The 24,900-nt window shown below is 36.7% G+C and overlaps 1 protein-coding gene across 2 annotated transcripts in view; it reads right to left on the bottom strand.

Moving 5' to 3' along the window:
• Positions 1 to 6,104: 6,104 nt before the first annotated feature.
• Positions 6,105 to 24,900, bottom strand: part of COL4A5 (collagen type IV alpha 5 chain) — a 235,878-nt gene continuing 217,082 nt past the window's right edge. Inside the window, exons 42-51 of one of the 2 annotated variants that reach the window (XM_019426823.2) lie at positions 21,510 to 21,643; positions 19,042 to 19,114; positions 18,835 to 18,906; positions 17,921 to 18,049; positions 16,767 to 16,865; positions 14,155 to 14,367; positions 10,762 to 10,939; positions 8,731 to 8,845; positions 8,174 to 8,346; positions 6,105 to 7,367 (exon numbers count right to left, since the gene is read on the bottom strand). In XM_019426823.2, coding sequence (XP_019282368.2) covers positions 7,286 to 7,367; positions 8,174 to 8,346; positions 8,731 to 8,845; positions 10,762 to 10,939; positions 14,155 to 14,367; positions 16,767 to 16,865; positions 17,921 to 18,049; positions 18,835 to 18,906; positions 19,042 to 19,114; positions 21,510 to 21,643 — 1,268 coding nt within the window. In that variant the 3' untranslated portion in view covers positions 6,105 to 7,285. The remainder of the gene's footprint in view (positions 7,368 to 8,173; positions 8,347 to 8,730; positions 8,846 to 10,761; positions 10,940 to 14,154; positions 14,368 to 16,766; positions 16,866 to 17,920; positions 18,050 to 18,834; positions 18,907 to 19,041; positions 19,115 to 21,509; positions 21,644 to 24,900) is intronic. The other variant, XM_053891275.1, reaches the window with a different exon arrangement.

Here is a 24,900-nt window from a genome sequence, read left to right on the forward strand (position 1 = left end):
TTCTTGGGATGATGAAAATGTTCTGGAATTAGTGATGATTGCACAGCTTTGTGAATATACTAAAAACCATTTAATTGTGTACTTTAAGAGGGTAAATTTCATGGTAGGTAAGTTATATCAAATATAAAAGAGGATGAACTGTTTAAACAAAAATAACATGGATGTAGTATGGGGTTTATAACATATTAAAACTACAGTGTATGAAAATAGTAGCACAAAGCTCAGGAGGGGAGAAATTGCCAAGAATACTATTGTAACATTCTTAATGCATATGTGAGGTGGTATTATAAAACTTGAATGTAGATTGTGATCAACCTTAAGGCAGTCACTAAATTAATCAAACAGAATGCCATAGTTACTATACCAGAAAGAAGATAAAATGGAATCAGAAAAAAACACTCCATTTGTCCAAAATAACGCATTAAAAAGTGAGCAAAATACAAAATGATACAAATAGAAAAGAAATAGCAAGATGATAGATTTAAACCTAACCATATCAATAACATTACATGTGATCTACTAAAGGGCAACGATTTTTAGATTGCATAAAAAAGCAAGATCCAACTATATATTTGCTGCCTAGAAGAAGTGTACTTCAAATATACAGACAGAAAAAGATTAAAAGTAAAGTGATTGGGGGGTGCCTGGGTGGCTCAGTTGGTTAAGCGTCCAACTTCAGCTCAGGTCATGATTTCATGGTTTGTGAGTTTGAGCCCCACGTCGGGTTCTATGCTGACAGCTCGGAGCCTGAAGCCTGCTTCAGATTCTGTGTCTCCCTCTCTCTCTGCCCCTTCCAAGCTTGTGTGTGCACGTGTGCGTACATGCACCCTCTCTCTCTCCCTGTCTCTCTCTCTCTCTCAAAAATAAAGAAATGAACATTGTCTTAAAAGTTTAAAGAAAATTAGAAAAATAAAATATATATTTTTAAAAAGTAAAGTGGTTGGGGAAAATATACATGCTAACACTAACACAAAGAAAGCTGGATGGCTATATTGCTATCATTGTAGATTTCAGTGCAAGGAGCACTAATGTTTTCTTTACCATATTATCATTACCATAAGGATAAAAGGATCATTTCATCAAAAAGGCATAACGATCATAAATATTTATGCACCTAATAACAGATCTTCGAAACAGATGTAGCAAAAACTGATAGTAGCTAGGAAAAAGTTCTTAGCACGTTGTCTTGTGCCCATGGCTGCTTCTGCTTGCTCGGAGAAGTCAGAAAAAAATATACTGGTTTCTCAGACCAGAAGGATGTGTTTGTGCAAATGGCTTTAGGCTGTTATCTCTTTCCACTCCATAGGGGGAATTTTCTGTGCTGCTGGCCTTAAGGTAGGCAACAGCTGCACATCGAAAAGTACATAGTCAACTTAAGAACATATTTAAACCCAGTAATCTCAAAGCCTGGCTTTCTGCTATACTGATTACTATAAACTAAGTAGGGCCCTATTTTAGCCTAGATGTTTTCCAACTTGTCTTTAACTTTTCCTGCCTCTCTAATCTGATAAATAACCACATACTGCTTGGCCCAGTTGGCTTGATGTTTGTTCATCTGATTCCCAGCCTAAATTTCCGCTGAAGGGAGCCAAATAAAGAAAGCTACTACATGTGAAACATGACCAATGGAGTTTACAGTTAGTGAACTCGAGTTGTTTCTGTGTGTTTATGTGTATTAATGTAAATAAAATATAACCAACTTTCCTGTTGGAACTAAAGAAATCTTCCCCTCCGCAGAGTACGTACTGCAGCTTCTAGAACAGATGATAGATGGCATCTGCATAGTCTCAGATTTACATAACAATCAAGACACTCTGGTCCTTACCTGAATAGCAGTAGCACTGGAGAGTGTGTAGACTAGGGCATGCAAATTCCAGGAGCTTGTCTGGATTCAAGAGCCCTGAAGACACTCAAGTGAGGTGGGTGCCAGGCCAGCCTCACAAGGTTTTCTTTAGCTACAGAGGTTTAGACCAGACAGACGAGAGTATCCTGAAGTGCAGTGAACTCACTGTAAGTCCCCTGTGTCCAAGGGCTAATTCTAAAGGGCCTCAGGTGTTGTGAGAAGCACTCATCCCTAACTGGGAACTGAGGTTTCCAAAACATGCAGCTCATTACTTCTCATGCGACAGAGATCTCTGTAGTGCCGAGGATCTCCACCACACAGATTTCTGATTTTTTTTTTTACAGGCATATTCATGACTAAAAGGTGATGATTAGATTTTGAGTGTGAAAGACCTTAGTAACTTGTTCTGCGACCTTGGGATAGTTACTTAACTTTTGTAAGGCTCACTTTCGGCATCTGTAAACAGAGACCAATCCTTGCACTGTTTGAATACATCAGGGGTGTTGAGGCTCAGACGAAATAACGTGTGATGAATGACATTTTAATGACAATTATATAAATGTAAGGTGTTACTTTTTGTTGTTACTGAGGCATCAGGAATAGTCTTTCTTAGAGTTTAAGCAAGGGTCAAATTATTATGTCGGAGAAAGACAAGGATCGGACATCTGGCTTACTGTTGTGGCTTGTGATAGACTTGCAATTGCAAGCACTTTACTGGCCCCGAAGAAATCAACCAGAAAACTGTTTTACTTCAAAAGAAAGTATCACCTTTAAAGTCACCTGTTGGTAGGTTCCATGTGACCCTGGTTGGAAATCAGCAAGTAGTCTCAGACTGCCTTTAGCTTTAGAGCCTGTCCCATTTTCTGCAATCTCTAGTGTTAAGTATTCACTCTTTCACCCCTGATAAACAGAAGGGAAATAGGTCTGAAGTGCTTCTGCAGGCTCACCTTTCACGGAGGCTCTTGAGGCTAGAAAACCGCTTATTTTAGGACATTTAAATTGTTTATTTCTTGGCCTAGTAACACGTTGGGGCATTTCTTTTTTTATTGACTGCAGGCATGTACAACTGACTTGGCAAGTTTCTCTGGTGGAAGTAGAACTACCAGGAATTTTCTTTCTGGAGCTTTCAAAGATTATCAGTGCTTAGGATCTAGTCTGTCATTGAGGCAACTGAGATTCTCCATTTGGAGTAGGATGGGGCAAGGCAAATGACCACACAGGGGTAAGTCAAAATGTATTTTCTTTTAGAGATCCAGTGGTACAAGATTTGGAAAAAGTAGAATAATTTAGGACCATGATGAACATATTTTGCCTCATTTCACCCTAAGAGCCTTAGAATACAGCTTCCCATAAAGCATGGTAAGCTAGGTCTTAGATGAAGTAATGTTCATGCACATTTCTGCTGGTCTATCCCTCAGTTCAAAGTGGAAGATGCTAATTATGCCTGTCCATCTTATCAATTCACCCTCATTTTTCCACATGTAGGATAAAGCACCTCCGCTAGATCTTGGAAACTAGAAGCAGTTGTGCATTTGTCAGGGTGTCAATAGCAAAAAGACAAGACACTAAATTATGATCATCTGAGGAGGGTTTAATTAGAAAGATATAGGTGCTGTGTAGGGGAACCACAAAAGGTAATGCAGAAAATCAGGGCTAGCAGCATGGCAGCAGCAGACTTGTCACCATAAATATAGATTTGGAGAGATGAGAAGAAACGGGTTACTTAAATATGGTAAATAAGTTAAAAGAACAGATCATCTTGAGGGGAGCAGGAACATTCAATGGAGGCGCATAAGCCAACCCGAGTTCACTACATGTGCCCCCATGAAAATAAATTACCCTAACGTCAGTCTTGCCTTTCACTCTTCTATCCTGCTGAGGGTATCCCATTGGTTGAACTCAACCAGAGGCCAGAGGGCACAGGGTCCCGCTGGGGCAGAGAAGAGGGCAAAGAATGCCATGAGAATCTGGAAGAGGAAAACAAAAAAGAGATCTGACATAAAATGGTATCATGTCAGCAATCTGTCATCCTGTTAGGCCATGTGTTGGGCATGCTATGCACTCATCGAGAAAGAGAGTCAAGGTTACATAAATGTGATTTTAGCTTTCCATGTTTTAGGGAACAGTTTGGTAAGCCAGCTTCTTCTGGACAGCTAATGCTGCAAAAAGCTTCATGATATATCCTAGTCTAACCTAGAATTAGTAAGATTTGGTAGTCAAGATAGAAAAGCATACCTCTTCATAGAAGTATATATTATAGTGACTACGTATCTTTCTGGTTGAGTTGGTTTTGGATTGTTATCTGTCATGGTGCTCTACAGCTAGTGAACATCTAATGAATGTTTGTCGTTGTGGAACTTGGGAGACAGGATTGTCTGGATTTATTCTTTCAGTGTCCCAATTTATGAGTACTTTCAGTACAGAAGCCTTCCAAACATCCTGAATATACTCTAGAAACCACTGCTTTAAAATAAATGATGTATGACTTATAAATATTATTCAATTTATTTTGGAGCTGCCTAGGGATCAAGGTGTCTGTATAGTCCACCATGAAAACAAGAGCTGCTCTGCTAAAGAAGCCTACTGAAGTGTTGACCAAATGAACATAATTGCTCTTTGCTTCTGTGTTGAGAGGCATGGGAAGTACTATCACAGCCAATTCCTAATCAGGCTCTTAAGAAAATCTTTGACAGCAAAGCTGTCCTTTATTTTGGATGCAGACATTGGGAAACTGGGCCACCTCTTAAAATACTTGCTGTCGATCTTTATGAGGAAGAAAGAATGCATGAAGCTTAAAACAGGGAATCTGGAGGCAGAGCTTCAGACAACTTCACCACCACCATCAAAGATGAGCTCAACAAATTATCACACACGCTTGTTTATTTTTAGATGCAATAGTGCCCTCTTGTGATTAACGTATGAATACACTTCTGATGGCTTGGTATAACCAGGGAGTTTTCAATTAACCATGCCAATTGAGGCAAAGAACTTCACTGACACAAGAAATAGAAAGGGTTCTTCAAATTTGGCCAAATGGGAAAATACACTGTACAATCACAGAGTGTCCAGCAGAACTTCTTTTAGAAGCTCGGAAGTGAAGAGTGACACCAACAAAATATATATATATATATATATATATATATATATATATATATATATTACTTGGTTTGTAGACGTAGAAACTACTTGTATCTGATTAAGCAAGAACAGCTCATTCATTGCTTGCTCCCATGGGAAAACCATTAAACATGTATGACTACAAAACTCACTATAGGTAACAATTAGAGCAGTTACATCAGAATAATCTCTGAATGTTCAATGGTAAGGGGGGGGGTCAACAACATCAAGGTCCTGCAGTGGATTGAATTCATGTACTTTAAACAACGAAGCAGGACTGGCGAGAGCTGGGTGTGAGGTGGTGGTTAAGAAACACATAGACTAGCTGCACATGCAACTATTAAAATGTTAGGTTCTTTTGGAGGCAAGGTTTTCAACCATATACAAATGAGACAGAAAGCTGCAAAGAGCAAGATCTCTGGACGATAACTCAAGGAGTAACCTTCATGTGCACTGCATGGAGAAAAATCTACATGATGTAATGTGGTGTTTTCATTTACAATTACCCATTAGTGTTTTCACTCATGTGGCTACATGGAAAAATAAGGCTTGAATTTGCACTTGGCTAGCTTGCCATCAACAGTATTATTAAGTAGGTATCATTGTTTAGAATCTACCTTCTACAACAATAGACTCTGAGCTGTAGCTTTTGCATGGGTTCATATTAGGGTCTATACTTCTGAAAATTGTTTTGGTTGCTTCATATTTTAATTGAACTAAAAATTTTCTTATAGAGGCTTTCAATGCCTCTTACTTTTAGCAAGTTCTCAACTGGAGAGCTACATGTGTTCATTTTTAATCATCAGGAATATTAACTCACTAATCTGCTTTAAACATTATTAATGAATTCTCCCCTAAATAGAAAGTAGTTCTGCTTCCTTTCTCAGCCAGCAATACAATATTGTTAATAAATGTATTATCTCGAAAATACTTTCCAATGGGTTGTTTTGTTTATTAGAAAAAAAGTTTACATTCCTCTACGTTTTCTATCAGCCATGAGAGTAATCAAAGTCTGCAGAAACTTCTATGGGAGCTGCTCAAAGTGATTCTTTGAGAAAAGACTGCTTGCTGATGTGCAGATATGTAGTCTATCTGGAAATGCACAAGTTTTTACACATAGCCTGAAGAGATACACAACAATGCATTCTTATGACATATGATATCTTTAATTAAGTTGATATTGGTAAGTTAAAAAACATGAAGTGAAAAGAGGACAGCTAGGGAAATAAGGTACTCTATGACTATTTATAATAAAATGTTTAAAATAAAAAAGAGGAAGGAACATCAATTGGCTTCGTAATTAAAGAGAGACTAACCAAGTATGGTCTTCCCAGTTCTCGTACAAGCAGAGACCACAGGAGAATAATTCTTACAGAAGAAGCACAGGGAACAAATCATCATTTTTTTTGCATATTTTTGTTTCTGAAAATAATTTGGGAGAACTTTGCCTAGTAAGGGATGAGCAAAAACAAGATGCAAGAAACATTAAAAAGTGGGGGGCATCCGGTATTAAGAGTCTTAAAGAATACAGCAAAAGAGAAATTGCTCTATTAGATATTATACTTTGGCATGTAACATGAACATTTAAAATTCTGATTAAAGTGATGAAAATGAACTATTTTTTTTTCAAAAAGTCAAATACGGACTTAGGGAATAGAAATCAAAATAAATTTACTCTTGGTAGTAACTTGATGCAAGAATATAAGTCCTCTCACTTTGATAAACATGGATACAAACCTTTGTCTATATTGTAGGTTTTCCTAGATTGTCTGGAAAGAGTGCTTCGTGTCAGGCCACATCTACATGACTCGACATTTTGAGCTAAAAGGCTGTTTACACAATATACACATTCTTTACTTACAGAGCAAAATAAGCTTAACACTTTTATATTAAACACCTGGGATACAGTAGGATTAGTAGCACCATGAAAAATAATTCTTCCCCCAAACTGCAGTCTTTTATTTTACTCAGTGTGATTCTTCTCTTAATTGAATTTTTAATATGCTGTTTTAGTTACTGGGCAAAATATATAATCTTCATCTTACAATCCTTGGGAAAAGTCATTCTGGACCCAAAAAGTAAATTCATTTCCTTATTTCATTCATATAAAGATAATAGAGACCTTGCTCTGGCACATTGTTGAGGTACATCTGAATCTTCATGGTTACTAGTCAGCATGTCCTCTTGGTCATATATATAGTAGCACCATTGGTGGCAGCACTGGTAAAGTTGGGAAGAGTGAGACGTTGCATCCTGGGAATTTTATATATATATATATATGTATATATATCACATTTAAAAACACACAAGGAATTCTGCAAAATGTTATGTCCTCTTCATGCACACTTGACATCGGCTAATTCGTGTCCTCAAGTCTCCTGCTTTCAGTGTTTCTGACTGAGGTTTGCTGGAAAACAAGAAACAAGACAATCAAATTAGCCTTTCCAGATATTTCACTTCTATTACTGGTTCAAATTCACACTCAGACATTCTATTTGTGCTTAAGTAGCTCTCCTTCTGACTCAATGATTAAATTCTGAGCAATGTGACTCTTCTCTCTACCACTATTACCTTTATTTGTCTCACCCTCTTCTTCTCTTATACATTTCTCTAATAGCCCTAGAATGAGGCAGATCTGGGCAACTGGTGGTAAATAAATGATAAAACAATAATACATATGAAATGCATAATGATAATTGTAACAAAAATATCAAGTAATGATAACTCAAAAGAAGTAATATATAAAAATTAATTTAAACTGAAAAAAATCTAATAGATTGAACTATCCTGAAGCAAATATACCATATGTGGTCTTATTCAAACACTGAGATGACAGCCTTGAAAACATCCTGGGAAAAGAGATCACTGGACTGGGGCAAGGATCATATTACAGCTTCAATTCCTGGGGTGGCCTCAGTAGAGTTTGAGCAGCTCAGTTATTGAGCAGGTCACATGACCTTTCCTTGCTTTGTCTATTTTGTTACTGAAGGATTAATACCAAGCCATCTGAAACCGCACATACTGAATATTAGCCACGTTTGTTTTTCTGACCTGAGTCAGGTGTATGAAAAGAACAAGTGAAAATAAAAAACACAGTCCACTAAATCCTTAACATTTGTTGGGTATAAACCATCCATGAATTGCTTCTCTCTTCCCCAGTATCTCTGAAGGAAGCTTAGGACCTAAACTAAACTAAAGCCATAAGTAACTTACCTGAACATGTCTGACACATCTACAGTTGCTAGCCAAAAGCTGTAGGAGTTGGCATAGTAATTGCAGGTACCCCGGCCATGACATTCAATGAAAGGAGCTGAACGAAACTCTTCTAAGCAGGAACCAGGGGAGGCCAGGGCTTGACCTGAGCCCTCTGCTCCTGCGCTTGTGTGCTAGAAAGATAAGGGAAAATGTCCCACAATACCCATGTGCTATAATACCTGAGTGCATACCCAAAGACATGTGCTGAATTTGGCCAAACATTCAAATCCAGTGAAGGAATTAGGGCAAGAGGTAAGAGTATATGTGCTGCCAAAGCGAGCACTGGGCAAGAGGCAAGAGAATGGCACCCACACTAAGGGTATTCAACAAAAGTAACAGGCGGATTATGAAAATATGTTCCAGAAAATATGTGAAGGGGAACACAATACTTGGACAGAAGCTATTTGAGGCTCAAGCTTACTATGAAAACGGCAGGGATTCCTCATATTGGTAAGATACACAGATATGATGGACAGTCAGCTGTGATGACAAAGACAAGAAAGAGTATTTCATACCATCATGAAGGAATAGCCAATCCAGAGAGAATCCCATCCCTGAGGACAGTGGGGAATCTGGATGGTCTGACTGTGAACTGCAATCACCATGGCGGGAGCTTCACATACTGCACATCTGGTAAGGGAAAGGGAGGGGAACACATCTAAATAGTGAGTACGTGGGAAACCGCAGTCCCTCTTCTTTGGAAGCCTTCCTGGTACAGAAACCCATTAAGGTGTCTTCAGTGCTCACAAAAGCAGGATTAAAATGCACTTTGAGAACTGCTTTTGCATATGCTCTGTCTCCAAATGTACACAATAAAGTTATAAACGAAAACTGTAAGCTTTTTTCAAGAAACTACACAACCCCTGTTAGAGCACTTTCATTTTCCATTCTGCCCTAAATTTGTATTCATACTTGCTACACTCAATGCCGTAATTGCTGTAAGACTTTGGCTTAGTGTACTGCACACACTACTTGCTGTCAAAGTGCCCAACTGAGGGTAGACATTTAGTAATGCTGAAACTGTGGTAAGAACAATGCCTGGTGAGCTGGAAAAGACAAGAAACAGACACTTTCTCAATCCCCACCCATTATTCTTGTTCCAAAAGATATTTATTAACCATTTGGCAATATTGAGAGAAAAACAGCATTTCCAGAATGCTGGGCAGCTACCCAGGCACGTGGAAACATGGCTTAAAATCTATAAAATCAAGTAAAGCAGCAACAAAGTAAATATAGCTGAGTCTACCAAATCTTTAATAAAAAGCATGAAGGGACCTTCTGACATATGACTGAACCAATTTGGTGAAGTTTATCTACAAAATAGGGTACACCTTTAAAGGACTTTTTACTCCCAAGAGTTGGGGCTGACAAAAATCACAAAGAATAAATTCCTCTGCAAATCTTGGCAACTGTATTAAAAAGAGCACTGTGAATTTGCTACTAAGAGAAGCTGAACTAGGTTTAACCTTTATATTCAATGTCAAAGAAACTATACTTTGCAAGGATTCATTCTAGAAACTAGACTAGTCATGTGCACTAATGATGGTTAGTGGACACCTAAGTCAGTTGGGTCATGATCAGAATAAAAAATGGCAATATCTCATAAGCCTAGAAGATCGAGTTAAACTAGAGTTCTATTGTGGCAAAACTCTAGAAAAATTTCTATTAATGGTACCACTCTCCTGTTAGTTATTCATGCTCTAAACCTCACCTATCACTTCCTCCCTCCCATAACTAATCAACTGCCAAAACCTATCTATTCTATTAAAGTGATACATATTCCCCACTGACAGTTCCACTCCATTCCTACCAGGACTGTAGCAATACCTTCAATCTAACTGGTCTGTTTTAGGACTATCCCCTTTGTAATCCATGTTACATTTCCAATGGCTCTGTAATTTTCCGTGAAATGTACCTCAAAAGCTTTTAGGCTCCCCATTATATACCAGATAAAGTCCAAAATAAAATCAGATGTTTCATGAAAGTCTTCTGCAATCTGGGTCCACGCTAACTTTCCAATCTCTTCTTCCTATGCAGCCTTTACAAACTATATTCTAGATACATCAATCTACTACCCATTCCCATGTTCTCTGCCTAGTATGCCCCTCCCCCTTATAACTACCTGTGTCTCAAGTCCTTCCCATCCTTCTTCAAGTACTAACCAGGTTAAAATACATTTCTTCCATATAGTCATCCTAGATTTATTCAGTTAAAATTAAACATTCTTTTCCTTATGCTTTCATAACATTTTATTAGATCTACTGTAGCACTTAGCCAAGCCTGGTATATATTAAATTAATTTACATATATTTGACTAATGATTAGTCTGATTTCATTGTATATTACACTATTTCTATCATAGGGTTTGGTCAAAAGTGAACCCCCAATTACTATGGCTTAAACTAAATACCAAATTGAATATTATAAAGGCACTTTGTCTTACCTAACTTGGGAAGAATATGATGAAATTCTTAGCTTTAGATTCATTTCTGACTAGTTACATTAACTGGGGATTGGTAAAAGTCAAAGCTATACCAGTATCTCACCGACTAATGAATGGCTGGATTCTCTGGCCCTTCAGGGGTTCCATGCTCATTGGCATGGGCTCTGGGGTGGACAGCCAGTAAGAATAGTCATTTCTTGAAGCAAAGTTGCAAACATTATTGATGTTGCAGAACATGAAAGGCATGGTACTAAAGCGACGAAGGCAGCTGCCAGCCGTCCCTAGGAAGAATTGGGGAGAAAAGGATGAAGGACTATATTATGATGATACTTTAGTTTCTTTTGAAACCCAAACAAGCAACCTTTCAAAGAGAAACTTGCTCACACTTCTTAGATAATAAATATACTTTAGTTCTTCAATTATAGGATGCACACTTACTTACATTTGTAACATTTCTAAAATCAGGAGATATCTTATAACTTATATAGGTATTTATTGTTGCAATTCATTATATATTCCCCAACGCCATTTTTATGCTGGAGATACATTTATAACAATGATGTCTCATGGAGAATATTGACTAATCTATTGCAAACAAATGAAGAACACACTGATTTCCTATAATATCTTATTAGTACTTCCTCTCCAGGACACCCTCTCTCCCTCCAAGACATCCCCAGTATGTTATCTTGTTTGTTTTTGCAATCTCTCTCATCCTAGGGACAACTGTAGTGCTGACCTATATGAACCATGAACAGGTTTGGAGGTGAATAATAAAAAGGAAAAAAAATAAAAGAGAAAGGAAGGATGTGAGTGGGAAAAAATTTCAGAACTGGTAAGGGCAATAGAGGTTACTTCTACCAGTGATTAGACCATTTTTCTTTTATTCACCAAAGAATGATGAAAAACTATGTATCCCCTCATGCATTTTTAAGTTTAAATATAAATTTTTTCATAAGAATTTTAAATTGATACTATGCCAGTTATTAAGATATTGGTTATTGTCTCTTGGCTCCAAAACCACTTTTTTATACTCTACTTTATGATCTGGAGTCTGGGACTTTGCAAACCATATTTCAAATGTTACCAGCTGTCATGTATAGTGTTTTGTGAATATTTATATTTAAAAACAGACTTCTTATCATGCTTTTAACTGTATCCAATATAATGTTTTGAAACCAAACAATAACCATTTTTTAAAGTATATAAACTTTTTTCCCAATTAAATATGCTTTATTATTTTTTATTTATTTAAATCCAAGTTAATTAACATACAATGTAGTGTTGGCTTCAGGAGTAGAACCCAGTGACTCATCTCTTCCATATGATACTCTATTTTTGCATATAAAATAGAAGAAAATGATACTTGTCCTATATCTTTCTTGATCATAATTGTGAAAATCAAATTGAAGAATGGAAATTCAAGTGCTTTTTATTTATAAAGTATTTAAAAAATAAAACTCATATTACTGCTTAATTGAGGACAGAACTGGAAATATCCCTGGTCTTAGAAAGAAATGAAAAGGAAGAGGTACATAAAAGGAAGGCCCACAATGATGAGACAGGGATATTCGGTTGCATTTGTGCTTTAGGCTGCCCAAAATGATGCAGAATTCTGTGTAGTTTCCAAATTTTCAAAGAAAATTTTGAAGAAAAATCTCATGAATTCTCAATGCCTCCATATTCTTACAATTATAAGGCTTTAATACACTAATGGTTCTTAGTATTTGTTTGCTTCCATACAGAACAGTTTTAGTATTCAATCTGTTACCTCCACCATCTATTTTTACACACCATAATCCCTTCACTAATCCAACATAGACTGTATTTATGTGATCATGTGATTGTTTCTTTAAATCAAACCTACAGCTGCCTCCACTCTTTGGATCAAGCTTTCTTCAGTTTGATCCTTGTGCGAGCCATGGAAGAGACTCTGCAATATGGGATCACCCTTAGCATCTTGGGCCTTATATCATGGCCTTCACACATCTGAGGGCTAAACTGTACCTGAGCCAGGGCCAGTCTGTAGTCTCCAAGTCTGAATGCATATTATGACAGCCCTTGCTTGACCAATACATGCATTTTGAAAAGTTACAATGACATGCTGGATATCAGATTCCATTTTCAGTTTGGATTATATTTTTGAATGTCATGGTTCTCAAAGCCTTCTAATGTATCCTCGACTTGAAAGGAGAGCAATGTGAACTTTACAGGCTTAATTATGGGTATAAGTTAAGATGCTGATAGTGAAGAAAAGATGGACTAAAAGGAGAAGAATTTTATGGGAGGAAGACTAGAGAAATTTATGTAAAAGGTAGGAAGACTAGAGAAATTTATGTAAAAGGTAAGGATATTTTCACAATGAAGATTTTTCAATTATGAAATTAGAAAAAGAAGATGTTACATAAAAAAGTATAAAAAGGAAAGGCAAATAAAAGAGAAAAGATGAAAAGGAGACCAAGAAAAGTAGAAGTAGGAGAATAAAGTTGGTGGGCAAACTCCTACTTTATTTGGCTTCATAAAATAACCTTCATAAAATGACCTTGGTTTCCATGTAAGTGGATATGCTTGCTCTGGTGGGCCAGCACTGCCTGGCAGGTGTGGCCACATGCCCTAGGAACAGAGTGAATAGAGGTCTCTATTGCTACAGAACTGTTTTCACAGAATAGTCTAGCTAGAGACCTCAGGAGGCTTCCTAACATGAGACCCCAGAAACTTGGAGCCCAGACGATCTTCTTAGATGTCCTTTGGAGGCAAAGGGGATAATGATCTCTAAAATTGGTAGCTGCAGGTCAAACAATGGGGCCTCAAAATGCAAAGTCAAAATTCCACAAAATTAAGGATTTAAAAAGGTCTTGAGAGTCATCCATCCAGTCCAGCCTCATTTCATCAACCAAACTGCCTATTACAGTATTGAGAAGATGCACAGGAACCCATGAAATGAAGTGGATTTTATATACAAATATGGTGCTTTGTGTAGTTTTAGTCAACTCTGGTAATACTTTACAAAGCTAAAGCACTTATTTTAGGAACTATAAACTAGCATCATTAAGAAATGACCTTATTTTCTTTGATTTTAAAACCAAGATTCTCTTCAGAATTTATCTTTCAATTGGATGAAGACCAGTGTCAGAGAAAAAGAAACTATCTCCTCTGAGTTGTGAACACTGCCCTCTCAAGTAGCTGCTAGACTGCATAGAGCCCAGAGAATCTATGTCCTTAATAACTAAGCTAAAAGTACATGTGGCCCTTCCCCAAATATGCTGCTTTAGGCCAAGAATTGTACCTTACACTAGCTAACTAATGCTGCTAAAGTAAAATATTACTTATTTAAAACTTACAGTGAATATATTCAGCTGCCCTTGACATGGTCTTCAATTCGGAAGCCCCAAGAGAATAGAGAGATACATTTTATCCAAAGCTACTCTAGAACCCAACAGGATTTTCAAAACAAAACACAACGCACAGTAAAAAATTAAAATGCCAATGATCTCACCCAAGTCTTGACCATGAGCTCTTTTATTTCCTTGAACATACAGGAGAGAAAATCCTTCATAAATCTGGACAGTTCCATGTGGGCATTGTGGTGCATCTGTTGTCTGGCTGTGACGTGTGATGAGGAATCCATGGACAATAGAGGAGGTTCCTGGGGGGCCTGGGGGACCCTGCAATCCATCTGGTCCAGGGGGACCATCCAAACCACGGGTACCTATTTCCATGGAATCATCAGTATACAAAATTTAAGTAAGCTCTGATCCACTATTATGGCTATTGACAAAACACTATGACCTCATTTGATTCATTATTTTAGTTACTATTTATAGAGTGTCTATAAGGGCATTGTTAGATATCATGTATTTGGAGATAAATAAAATATGGTCCCTGCTCTTAAAGAGATTTAAACATATATATTTTTTTTCCTAATGGAATTGGTTGACAACATTAGGCATTAAATGAGTACTGGGCGACAGAACATCAGATGGGAAGAAGTGATGATTATTCAGGAAGCCTGTGTGTTATCTAGTCTCTCGCTCTACTACAGGAGTCCAAAATCCAGGACGAAATTTCAGTTTGCTGTTTTGTTCATCAATGAGAAAGGAAGGGTGTGGTTGCCATCAGTCTGCCAGTTTCAGTGCTGAAAAACATTTTCCTTTGAATCTGGGGAATTATTCTCCAGCATACCTTTTTGTTTAGAGAATAGGCAGGGCACTCTAAAGCAGTCGTTTCAAAATGTCTATTTTCAATTTGCCACTGATTCCCTTTCTCTAGTTAGCCTCTTGATTTGAGCTTATTTTAAATTTCTCTTTATACACAGGCATTTTGCCACTGTGTATACACATTTTCACTTTGGGGAACCTTCACAGCAATGCCCACATGTGATGATACTAACTTGTTTCTTTCCTGTATGCAGTTAATGAAATGGCAGGGTATTGGTTCCAGGAAGACGATAGGTATTACCACTCTGTTTTGCTGCCACTGATATTTTTTGCCAATAAATATTCTTTATGTTTATATTATTCAGAGTTATATTTATATTGTCTAGAGTTGCTAACACATATTAAAAATCTATTGAGTTTATTATCATTTATTTCTGTTTTAGCAATCTTCCGAGTGTGTTTTTTTAATTTTAATTTTTTTATCGAAGTAGAGTTAACAAACAGTATATTAGTTTCAGGTGTACAATACAGTAATCCAACAATTCAATACATTAATCATTGTTCATCATGATAAGTGAGTACTTTCAATCCCCTCTATCTATTTCACCCACCCCCAATCCACCTCCCCTTTAACAATCACCAGTTTGTTCTCTGTATTCAAGAGTCTAGTTTTTTGTTTGTCTCTTTTTTTTCCTGTTTGTTCATTTGTTTATTGAATTCCACATATGAGTGAACTCATGGTATTTCTCTTTCTTTGAGTTATTTCATTTAGTATTATACACTCTAGGTCCATCCATGTTGTTGTAAATGACAAGATCTCATTCTTTCTTATGGCTGAGTAATATTCCTTTGTGTGTGTGTGTGTGTGTGTGTGTGTGTGTGTGTATCACATCTTTATCTGTTCATCTATTAGTGGACAGCTGGGCTGCTTCCATATCTTGGCTATTGTAAATAATGCCACAATAAAGAGGGGTGGGTATATCTTTTGGAATTAGTGTTTTTGTTTTTTTTGCAGAAATACCCAGTAGTAGATTTACTGGATCATTGTGGTAATTCTATTTTTAATTTTTTGAGGAACCTCTATACTGTTTTCCACAATGGCTGCACCAATTTGCATTACCACAAACCGTGCATGAGGGTTCCTTTTTATCCATGTCATTGTCAACACTCGTTATTTCCTGTCTTTTGATGGGATGAGTATAAGATGATATATCATTGTCATTCTGATTTGCACTTCCCTGATGAGTAGTGATATTGAGCATCTTTTCACGTGTCTGTTGGCCATCTATATGTCTAGTTTGGAAAAGTGTCTATTCAGTTCCTCTGCCTGGATTTTTTATTGCAAGGTGATTCAAATTCTTCTAGGAAGTAGCTGGAGAACATATTGGAAATCTAGTGGATACCAGAATCAATATTATCAGGAGCACCTATTCATCAATGAACGAAAAAATCTGAGTATTAATTTGTCATCTCAGTATACCACTATGACTCTCAAAGTTCTATGGGGATCAGTTTAAACTTTACAAACTCTACAACTACATTTACTGAATTTTATGGGGGAAATTAAATTGTATTGTCATATTTTCAAACATGGAAGGATTCACAATAGTGTCAAGATGGTCATGGGATTTAAATCAATACACTGAAAAAGATCAGAACAGGTTAAGTACAGGGACTGCCTGGAAAAACTTTTGAGGAAGAGCTGGGTTTTCCAGTGCTCTAAACACACACACACACACACACACACACACACAAACACATAAGCTTTCTATGCTTTTCTTATACTGGGAAATTTCCTTGTATGTGCTATCCTCTTTTCCCCCAGCAACAGAGTCAGCAGGTAGGTACATTCTCTCAAGAGAAAACTCTCACAGCTCCAATTTGACACCATACATGTACAAGTGTCTCAGACTTGAGAATGCTATTGGCAGCATTATTCTACTTGTCTCACCTGGCTGGCCTGGCAGACCTGGGTCTCCTTTGCGCCCTCCTGCACCATCAAAGCCCGGGAGTCCGTTGCGTCCAGGATCTCCTGGAGGGCCAATTGGACCTATAGGGGAAGAAAACAGGTCTTCAAATATGGGTGTAATTCCATATCCAGACAGATACAGGAAACTTAAGGTCCTTCAGTGTCACTAAATTCATAATTTGGTCTTGTCTTCAATCCAGATACATGAAGGAATAGCTCAAGCCTGGGGCAAACGAAGCAGACAAGGATTTAGCTTTAGTTTTATTTTTTTTTAAATTTTTTTTAACGTTTATTTATTTTTGAGACAGAGAGAGACAGAGCATGAACGGGGGAGGGCAGAGAGAGGGAGACACAGAATCTGAAACAGGCTCCAGGCTCTGGGCTGTCAGCACAGAGCCCGACGCGGGGCTCGAACTCATGGACCGCGAGATCATGACCTGAGCCGAAGTCGGACGCTTAACCGACTGAGCCACCCAGGCGCCCCTAGCTTTAGTTTTAAATGATCAATTTTTCTCTGTAGAGATTCCCATAATATGGCAGTTGTGTCTTTGCCTCAGAACAAAATAGGAGTACAAGGCCTGACTTTGTTATCTGTCCCACCACAGGTGGGAGTTGTTACTGCCTGGTTCATTTAGATTATGGAAAGATTGACAACCAATCACTTAATAAGTGAGAAAGACTGAAGTTAGTTTCTAGCTTTGTTTTATAATCAGAGTTGGCTGCAAGCGTAGAGTCAAATGGCCAACTAGACAGGATTTAGTTTAAAAATCATGAGGTCTCACAGTAGGGAAGTGAGTCCACCAACTTAGCTTTGTATCCTTCTGGTGGTTGGAACAGAGAAAGCACCAGATCTTGAATGCATTTTCATTTCTTCACAAAATTTGTAACAACATTAACACAATCATTCAAATTAGAATAGCCAGAGGAACTGGCTAGGAGAGGTCAGACTTGGTGTAAAGGATAAGATTAGGGCATGAGAAATGAACATTTTCAAGAAAACGGGAGATGGGACCTGTGGCAGTCTGCTATTCTACGAGCTGTTGAGACTCCTCAGAAATGAACTCTGGCAAGTAACAGGAGAACTAGGGAAATGTTCTCAAATAGATAAGGCTTAGAAAGATGATCTGCAAAGGTACCTGGTAAGCCTTGAGGTCCTGGTAGTCCTGGTAGACCTTTTAATCCAGGCTGGCCTGGGATCCCTGGTGGACCAACATCTCCTTTGATTATAATACTCTGTCCTGAAGGACCAGGTAATCCAGGGGGACCTAAGAGGTAAAATATTCAATTTTGAAGGTAGGAAAAAGAAAGGCCAGAAGGAATGGATGCCAAAGTGTCCTAAGGTCAGAATAAAAATTGGTATGAAAGACACAAGTTATAGGTGTTGAAATACTGCCATGTCCAAAAGAAATGTGTCTGGGAAAACTATCATCTCACCCAGAAGACTGAAAAAATAAATAATTTCCTTAGGGTCAATGGAAAAATTAGGCCTACTGTCCCTATTTTCAAGCCTTGAAGCATGACTTGGTTACTAGAAAGTCTAATCCATTACAAATCTGTGTCAGGAGAAGACAATTCTATTTCCGGACAAGTCCATTCTGATTCTAACATCATTTGAGCTTCTTGTTTATTGTGCTTGTCAAGTGTTCCACTGAACTAGTGATGGAATTTAGCGCTTGTCCTATTTCAATTTACAGGAAACCTCTATAAGTCTCCAGCAAAAAGAACTATTCTCATATTAAAAATACTTCCAACTAAAAATGACTTGCTCTTGTGATTTGTTCAACTGAATACGGGAAGGTTAGTATAAAAGCCAATAAAAATCTTAGTGAAGCATTATTGTTAGCCCTGTATCCATCTTAAACTTAAAAGATCTGGTATCAATATTACATTAGTAATTAGAGAGGTTGAGAGATGAGTAAATAAAGGGAACAATCCCTCAGTTGTTGGGGACTGAGACTCTAAAATTTTAGTTGAAAGACAGAATGCAAACATTCAAATTCCTCAATGTGTTTAAAAATTAGGTATAACTAGCTCCTGGAGTAAGTCTTACCTGGGGGGCCAACAAGTCCTGGATCCCCTTCAGGGCCAGTTGAACCAGGTATTCCACTGGGTCCCTTCATGCCTGCAAAGAAGGTACATATAATGGCACAGAAAAGCAACAGGGGCCTAGCATTTACCCAGTCAAATCAGAAAATGGGTATCTTATCCCAAAGGAGTTTAAAATAAAAAGGGAACTTCAAAATATCCCTTCAAATACCTGGAAATCCTGGAACACCTGGGAGACCAGGATCTCCTTTCATTCCATTGAGACCTGGCCGACCAGGATTACCCTGAATAAACAAAATTGTTAATTTTAGAAAAGAAAATTGGAGGGGGAGAGAGTGAGGTTATATAGTATTCATATTCATTTATAGCACTGGCTCTAGAGTCAAACTTCCAAGATCCAAATCCCAATTTTGCCTCTTACTAGTCCGTGTGACCTTGAGTTGATTATTTAACCCCTTTGATTCACAGTTTTCTCACCTCTAACATAGAGAAAATAATAGTATTAACTTCATGGAGGTTTTGTGAGGATTAAATGAGATAGCTCATATTAAGTACTTATAAAACTGATTGCCATATAGTGTGTACTTAAGAAATGGCAGCTATTATTTTATCATCATTAAGAAAGAGGGTTTTTTTTGTTTTTGTTTTTGTTTTTGTTTTTTTTTTTTTTTTTAGTGTAGCACTGAGGTGATAAGTGCTTCGGTTAGAATCACAAGTGCAAGTGCAGAAATGATAGTCTGCAAGACTTAGCAAAAAATATAGTAGGACCTGTTACTTAATTGGGTTTGAGGGACAGGAAAACTATGGGAAGAAGAAGAGTTGAGAGGAAGTCTAGAATGTACCTAAAGGAAGAGTAAGTGTGTTAAAATGAAACTCTCATTATTAGGAATAAAAGAGGGGCAAACATGGTACATATTAGTCCAACATGTAAGAAACAGCTTAAAAAAACAGGGCATGTTAGAAAGACATAGGATCCAGCTTGAAGAAGTTTCCAAATCCAGGATAATTTGAGCATGAAAATAGGTAATTACAGTTTAAAAAACTTAAAAATGATTAAAAAAGAGAATTTATGTGTCCATACTAATAATAAATAAACAATACATGGAAGAGAAGGGAGGCTCTTGCTTACCAAAGGGCTGACTGGTATATGTAGAGGTAGTGCTAGAGTTAAAAAATTATCAATTTGCCACTATTCTAGTATTGGTTGGTTGAGACAAAAATCATAAATAGATTTAACTATATGGGGAAATTCTGATGAGCAATATATTTGCATGGTCTTAATGTGCATTCCTATAGTTTTGCTTATTAGTTACAAGGAGAAGAATAGTAACCATACAGTGGAGAAATCAGATAACAATTTGTTGGAATGATCAAAATTAAAATCACCAATGAAGGGCAGATGACCATTTTGGGCCTAAATATCTGATGGAGGACACAACATCACTCATGTAGTATTCCAGCTTGGGATGCATAACTAGAGTGAAGAAAGAGCAGACAAAAGAAGGAACATTCTATTTTTAAAAATAGAATATATTAAAATCAGTATGCACTCAGGTATTTAGTACTAAAAAAGCATGACAGTTGCAACTTATTCTCAAATGTTTATATATATACACACACATACAACATACAGGGTAAAACATTAACAACCAGTCCATCTGAATAAGTGATACATGAAGTTTTTTTTTTTTACCATTCTTGGAGTTTTTCTGTAAGTTTAACATTATTTCCAATAAAAGAATTAAAAAACATGCAAATATAAGAACTAATTTACACAAAAGAAAATGAACAGAACTTGATAATACTAGATTCATGAAATCTTGGTAACAGGCAGTAGTAGTCTTGAATCAAGTATAGAGACATGTGAACTGGAAGAATGAGGGAAATGAGTGAGGAGGGAGTAAGTAGAGAATGAATAAAGAGAAGACTAAAATTTAATTCTAGCATGTGTCTAGAAGAATAGTGGTGACATGAGGAAAAGAGGTTAGTTGCTGGAAAGCTTTAAGGACTACTTTTTTAGATCCTTTTTCTTTTTTCTGCTATAAAGCAGCCACCAGAGTTAAAAGACTGAGCCCAAACTGTGTTGGTCGCAATCTAACAATCCTCCTGAATGAATGTAAGAAACATTAATGATCCATAAAGAAGCATGTGACTTTCTGGGTCACTCAAACCAATGTGCAAAAGTACAGGAGTACAGATGTAGGGATATGTTATTATTCCTTTTTTACAGGACTTTTTTTTTTACTCATAGACACAAAGCAGAAGTGTGAAGTGGAGCTGAAATTTGAACCTAATTCTAATTTCAAAGTCTAAAATATCCCCACTCAACTCTAATTACTTCCCTGTGAAAGGTCTCATCCACATTCAATGCTCTGATATGTGTGTCTCCTTTTATGAATTTGCTTTCACTGAAAAGAAGGTTTCTCAAACCTAAACAATATACATAGCAATGACTCCAGGTAAAATATCTTCTGAGGAACTCCTTAACTATACAGTAACAAAGTTCCTTTAGTTGGAAAAAATAGGAAACTTGCCTTTTTTTTCTTTGTAATTCACCAGGGAGCCATATATACAGCCTTGACCAGTAAATACTAATAAAAATAATGCAGCTTAGAATTCTCATTTTGAATGCAAACACCCACACCCCTTTCTCATCAAATATCTACCCCCATTTCCTACCTGGAGTCCTGGTGGTCCTTGATCTCCTTTCAAACCAGGCAAACCAGGTTGCCCAGGTTGGCCTGGGTTTCCTCTCTCTCCTTTAATACCTCCTTTTCCAGGGAGACCCCGGGGACCTTCTGGACCTGGTAGACCTTGATAATGCACAACAAATGGCCAAATTTCAGTATAGCATAAGAGTAGTATAAAAGTCTGGCTTTTAAATTATCAGTCACCTAAATCCTATTAGTTTGCAGAATAAAATCCAGACTACATTAAAATATATAGACCTATGATAACCCTTTCTAATATAAATTAGGCTGGGTTCTTTTTGTTATTAACTCTTATTTGCAGACCATTTTAGTTTGCATTTTATTGTATGTTAAATCTAATAAGATCACAGTTAAAGAAAGGACCCAGGACATTATAATAAAGATTGCTTCTGTAACCCCAAGTGTTTAACTTAAGTGAAAGTAAACAAACACTATAGGACACTGTTCTCAAATTGGAGCATATATCAGAATCCCCAGGACACTCTGATAAAACATATTCTTGAGCTTACCCCCAAAGTTTTGGATTCAGTAAGGCTGGGGAGGGGTCCAGGAATCTGCATTCTAACAAGTGCCCTGTAACTAAAGCTGCTGGTTTCAGACCACACTTTAAGAATTGGTACTTAGGACAATCAGGGATTCAAGCAATTTGTCTCATTGCGATTAATATCAAATTGCTTTATAAGTAGTTATTTTGTAAGTAGTATTTGTAAGTGGTTTCATTCGGCTTTTATTACTATGCAATTAAGATAGTTACTTGAGCAAACTGTTTGATTTCATTTTAGTGCCATGCTTATTAATATACGGTAATATTTTAGTGTCAGAAATTCATTTAAATTATTTCTGAAGAAAAATTTTGCATATGTCTTGTGAATAAATAAAATTATTTAAAATAGGATTTTTGCTAAGCTCTTTTCCTTATACTATATTTTTAACTTTTCATTCTAAATAAAGATATTAGGTCTATGAAGCAACCAAGGGGATCTTGTGAATGGCCACATGTTTTGTCACTAGGTGGGAAATAACTGTTACTTACTTGCTACACAGTGATTGAAGCTAGGACTATCTAGTTCTGCCTTAAGAAACTAGTTATGAAGCACTAAGAAATGAACAGGCAAAAGTTAGCACTTACACATTTTCTCCTCTGGTTATCTTAGTGTTTCATTGGTTTCAATAAAAAAGGAAAATATATAGTGATTACTTTGGAAGGAAATATCATAGGCAAATGAATTTAGAATACCTGAATTCATGCTTACCTATGGACAAAGGGTCATCTTTTTGATCTGAGATAAAATTCAGACTTTAGTTCTCTTCCAATACTCCTAAGACCCAGAATCAATGACTACATTCTAACAAGGCAGCATGGCCTACAGATTAAGAACGCTGGGCTCTGGAGCTAGAATGCTAGGTTGGAATCCCAGCTCCAATAATCATTAGCTGCTAGGCTTTAGCAAGTTTGTTAATCTCTTTGGCCTCAATTTCCTCCTTTTTAAAATGGAAATAAGAATAGTACCTACTTTATCAGGTTGTACCAAGGATTAAATAAGATAATATGTATACATTATTTAACACAGTGCCTGCACTTAGTAAGAATTATGAAAGAGACTTTTAAAAATTATTAGCACTATTATTACCTTCATTCTTAGTAAAACTGAAAGAACCTATCTTTGAAATATGAGCCCATTTTAAATATTTCAGCTATTTCTATGTTATTTCATATGATAACACTATTCTATCTGGCACATAAGAAAGAGGAAGCAGGTCCACAACAGCACAATTGTTTTATCTTTAAGCAGTTTAAATTATATAGCCACCCAAATCCAGCAACCAGAAAGACACACTTAGAAATTCCCTTCCTGATCATAAAGAAAGGGCTGGAATACTTAACACTAAAATAAACAAAGAAAAGCAATTGTTGAGTTCAAACCCCTTAGATAGGGTTTTCTAAGCAAAATTATTTGCTTTCATCTATAATGTATAATTTGGACTAGAAATCAGGTAGCAAATCATCTTATTAGGAAAAAAAATAAACTGTTAATCAGCCCAACAATGACAAAGTAAGAGTAAGATCGGGGGAAAAGGGGAATCTTTTATGATTCTTTTCCCCAGGCTGAAAAGTTATCAGAATATTTGAAAAAAAAAGTAGGCATGTTATGGGCATTGTTCTTTCTGCAATTAAAATAAGATATTGGGAAATTTACATGTTATTAATTCATACCTGCCATTCTGGAGTCCTTCAAATTTAAATTAATGATTTGCTAATGATATAAGGGACATATAGATTTTATTTTTAAAGTCCTCAACAGCTATGCTCTTCCATTTTTGAAAATAGCCACATAAACACAAATCAGAGCAATGTCAAGCAACAAAACTTCAAGAAAATAATATCAATATGCAGAAATTACAAATGGACCAGATACCTGACTAAAAATCTTAACGCAGTCTTAAAGATAACAATATGTGTATATCCATTTAAAATTCAACATGTCTTCATGTAAGAATTACCTATTATAAACAATTGAAGCCACAAAAACCTAATGTCATTTCAAACTTGATTATAAACAACTAACATTACCTTCACCAATATGTTAAATACCAGAGCAGGTAGTATTTGAGAATAACAGCCCCCTTCAATGACTTCTGAGTTATAGCAAAAACAAAACAAAACAAAACAAAAACAAAAAACTGCATTTCTCTTATCACACATGCAAAACATTTAAAAAAAAATAAAGAATTGACCAGTGAAGAGTCTAACCTTGAAAACCTGGGAAGATCAGAGTTCACCAAAGCTCAAAGATCGATGTTAGCAGTATCAGACATCACACAGTACAAAATAAGATTATGAGTTAGAAGTGGTTCACATTATAGCACAAGTTAAACAATAATCCTCTTTGCCAGCATATCTCATACCTACAGCGTAATCAGTAGGCAAACAGAACCATACAGAAGTATAGAGAGCCAAACATTTTCAAATAGAGCTTATTATAGGAAATAAGCTGCTAGTTTTCATTAATTCAAAAAATGGAAAACTCTACTAAAGATATCATGTTAACACTACTACCATGGCTTTCCAAAAGTTAGCATCTCAAACATTAAAGTTGGAAAGACAGTACCATTTCGCTGATAGCCTTCCATTCCCTTCACGAAGGGTTAATTTTGTATAAATGTTTAAGTTTATCTTGGCCTCTGGCTTCTCTTAGGAAAAATTCATGGTGCAAACTTCTTGATATGTTCAGATTGCCTCAAAGAGGTACAGTTAACTTTAAAAGGCCCATTAGACAAAAATACAAAGATCACAGGTGACTAAATAGAGAAATTAAAATACAGGTACACAATGGCCATTACCAACTGTACTTCTATTT

This window comes from Panthera pardus, unplaced genomic scaffold (assembly GCF_024362965.1).
Source record: "Panthera pardus isolate Hobbes unplaced genomic scaffold, ASM2436296v1 HiC_scaffold_27, whole genome shotgun sequence".
NCBI lineage: Eukaryota > Metazoa > Chordata > Mammalia > Carnivora > Felidae > Panthera > Panthera pardus.